The sequence below is a fragment of the Phytophthora parasitica genome (genome assembly GCF_000247585.1).
Source record: "Phytophthora parasitica INRA-310 unplaced genomic scaffold supercont2.14, whole genome shotgun sequence".
NCBI lineage: Eukaryota > Oomycota > Peronosporomycetes > Peronosporales > Peronosporaceae > Phytophthora > Phytophthora nicotianae.
In genome coordinates, this window is record NW_008649000.1 from 80544 (window position 1) to 83332 (window position 2789).

Sequence of the window (2789 nt, forward strand, 5' to 3'; positions counted from 1 at the left end):
CAGAATCTGCACGAAATGCGGCTCTCCAGTAGCCTGGGATGCAGATGAGAGCGGCAACTGGTACTGCGAGCTTGGACTCGAATGAACCTCGGCGGTCAAGCGTTCGTCCTGAGCGAGTTCGTGGGTGGTGGACGCCGCAATTTTCACACTGCGTTCGTACACATCTAGCCAGCAGGATTCGCCAGCGTCAGCCCAGTCCGGCTGGATCTGCATGTACATCTGCGCGTCCACCGCCGACGTCTCCGCGACTTCTTTCATAATTGTTTTGTAAAATTCGATTTTTTTTGTTCTAAAAGCAATTTTCATTAAATAAAAAGGAATTATCGCGTCGCGCCTCCACCGCATTTCATGTTAAAATTGCTATTAAAGTGTGGGGTAGCCTCCACCGCCTCCACCACATTTCAGTGGAATGCGCGTAAAAGTTTGTGGAATCAAGTGAAATATTTCGAAAGGTCGCGATCTAGCGTTAATAAGATCAGTTTTAGGTTGTCAACGAGAGCTGCGCAATGGAGAGCGACTCGTCCACTACATCTTCTTCATCTAGTGACGTGGTTGCGCCCATATCGAAGCCGATGGCTGGACTGGTCGCGTCGTATTTGTTGCGGTCGATAGACTGGAAGAGCAAGCGCGTTGAAACAGAAGCAAAAGTCCACGATTCAGTGGGCAATACAGAAGACAGTGACAATATGGAGAGGCAAGAGCTACGAGATGCGGATAACGACGTGCCGGTAGAAGTGGAGGCTGAGCCAGACGCCTCTGTCGCCGTAGAGGATGAGATTTCAGAGGAGAGAACGGAGATTATTAGTGACAAGGAGTTTGAGGTGACGTATCAATGTCTCCCGGATGTGGAGGCTATTGGAGATGATGCAGTTGGAGAACTGAGTGGGCGACGGTCAATGCAATATCTGGACGTGTTGTTGCAGACTGATGAGCACGGGGTGGGACTGAATATGGGGGTGGAGAGAGTGGGGGAAGGACAAGTGCTGGTGGTACAGTCGTTCCGGAGGCTGAGTCAAAAGGATGTTGGACCAGCGGAGGCTTGTGGGAAGATTCGGGTGAGGGATGTTTTACATGCGGTGGATGGAGAAGAAGTGTGTTCACTTCAGCAGTTGCATACAAAGCTAGCAGAGAGACTGCGGAAGAGTCGGAAGTTCGTGCTGCTGCGCTTCCTTCGGCCTTTGCTTGGAGATTCTGATGCGATTGAGACGTCAATTTTTGATAGAAGAGTCAGCGTTGCTGATGGCAATGAAACAAGTTGGTCGGAGGTTGAGACGCTGCTTCATAGTAACCCAGTAATCGCTGCTCTTGTTCGTCAATTAGCCACTACGAACAAACTTCTCCAGGACCAACTACTAGCCAGTCGACTAAAACAGGAGGAGCAGAGTATCCAACTTGATCAACTTCATGCGCTGTATGCACGAACACAAGCCGAAGGTTTGCCACTTTTTTCACTGTCCAAGTCTATCCGTCCATTTTCACGTAAACCTGGCGCTACTATTGGTGACGGAGTGGAGAACCCCACTCCCAACAAGATTCAAACAGAACTTATCGAAGCTGTGGACGCAGAGTATACGCGACTAAGACAAGAGTTTCAACTGCAGTACACGCTCGATAAGCGTGAGTTGGAGCGTAAGTACACAGAAAAAGCCCAGAAGATGGAGGAGGCTACGAAAAAGAAAGTTGAGATGCTGCAGCAAGGCTTTCGACACGCACTTAATCACTACGCTGCGGATCACTGCGCGTGTCATTGCAATGCGTATACAGCATCTGATTACCCGAATCAAACAGACAAATGCAGTGCAAGTTTCAAAGACTCGGGGGAGCAAACATTTCGACAGATTCTGGATCTGCTTACAAAGTATGACGAGCTGAAGTTTAACCGGATTGCAAAACTTCAGGCACTCGACTCTGTTACAGATTCTCGTCTAAATGTAAGCAAATGAGAAAGTCACATTAACGACCGAAATGTTTCAGCCACTCGAGCATTTCGTCGGTGTCGTAATAACGAACATCTTTGCCACCAAAGGTTACTTTTGTAACTTCGGAGACCCTGGGCGGATTGGCATGGTTGATATACTCGAGAAGGAGTTTTAAGTTAACCTTACTACGAGACACCTTGAGCTTCTGCGCGATCTCCCCCACGCTGAGCCCCTCCTGCTGCCACTTGCCAAACATTTCGAGCTTGAACGCTCTATCATCTCTCATCTTCGATATGATTTTCGACGCAAAAATGTTTTCCTCCAAGCCGAGAATTTGCCTAAGGCTGATCGTTCTCACTTCGTCGAGATCTTTGTCGCCTTTTGTCTCCGTAGTAGCACCGTGAGCTCGAAGAAACCTTGTGGTTTGGATTTCCCCAGAGACGTTGGCCGCAAGGAGCGCTCCCCAAGATGCACATGTAGCGCAGACGCATGATTGGCGAAACTCCAGCCTGCTTTGTGTTTATTAATTAAAGTATTGCGAAGCTCTCCAGCATGACTGCTGAAATAAATCGCTGAGAGGCCGACTACAGTAAAATACCTCATCGTTGCAGATTACTGGGATGAATTGGCCTGAGGCGTGGAGTGATCGCGATCACTGATCGTGAACAAGCCACAGCAACAGAATAGCTACATTGATGTTTGCTACTTTCATTATGTGTAGCACATCACATATGCTCGGCATACTGTAGTCTCAATTTACTGCAATGGGCCTACGCGGCCTCGTGGACTCGCCAATGGACCAGAGCGAGAACCTGGAGCTGCTCGCTCGCATCGAGCGCCAACTACGTGTGAATCCTGTTAGCGGCAACA

At 48.9% G+C, this 2789-nt stretch overlaps 1 protein-coding gene across 1 annotated transcript; it reads left to right on the forward strand.

Moving 5' to 3' along the window:
- Window positions 1-421: 421 nt before the first annotated feature.
- On the forward strand, window positions 422-2554 carry PPTG_08362 (hypothetical protein). Its single transcript, XM_008902436.1, has one exon. The coding sequence runs from the start codon at window positions 507-509 to the stop codon at window positions 1941-1943; it is 1437 nt and encodes a 478-aa protein (XP_008900684.1). The 5' UTR covers window positions 422-506; the 3' UTR covers window positions 1944-2554.
- Window positions 2555-2789: the final 235 nt, after the last annotated feature.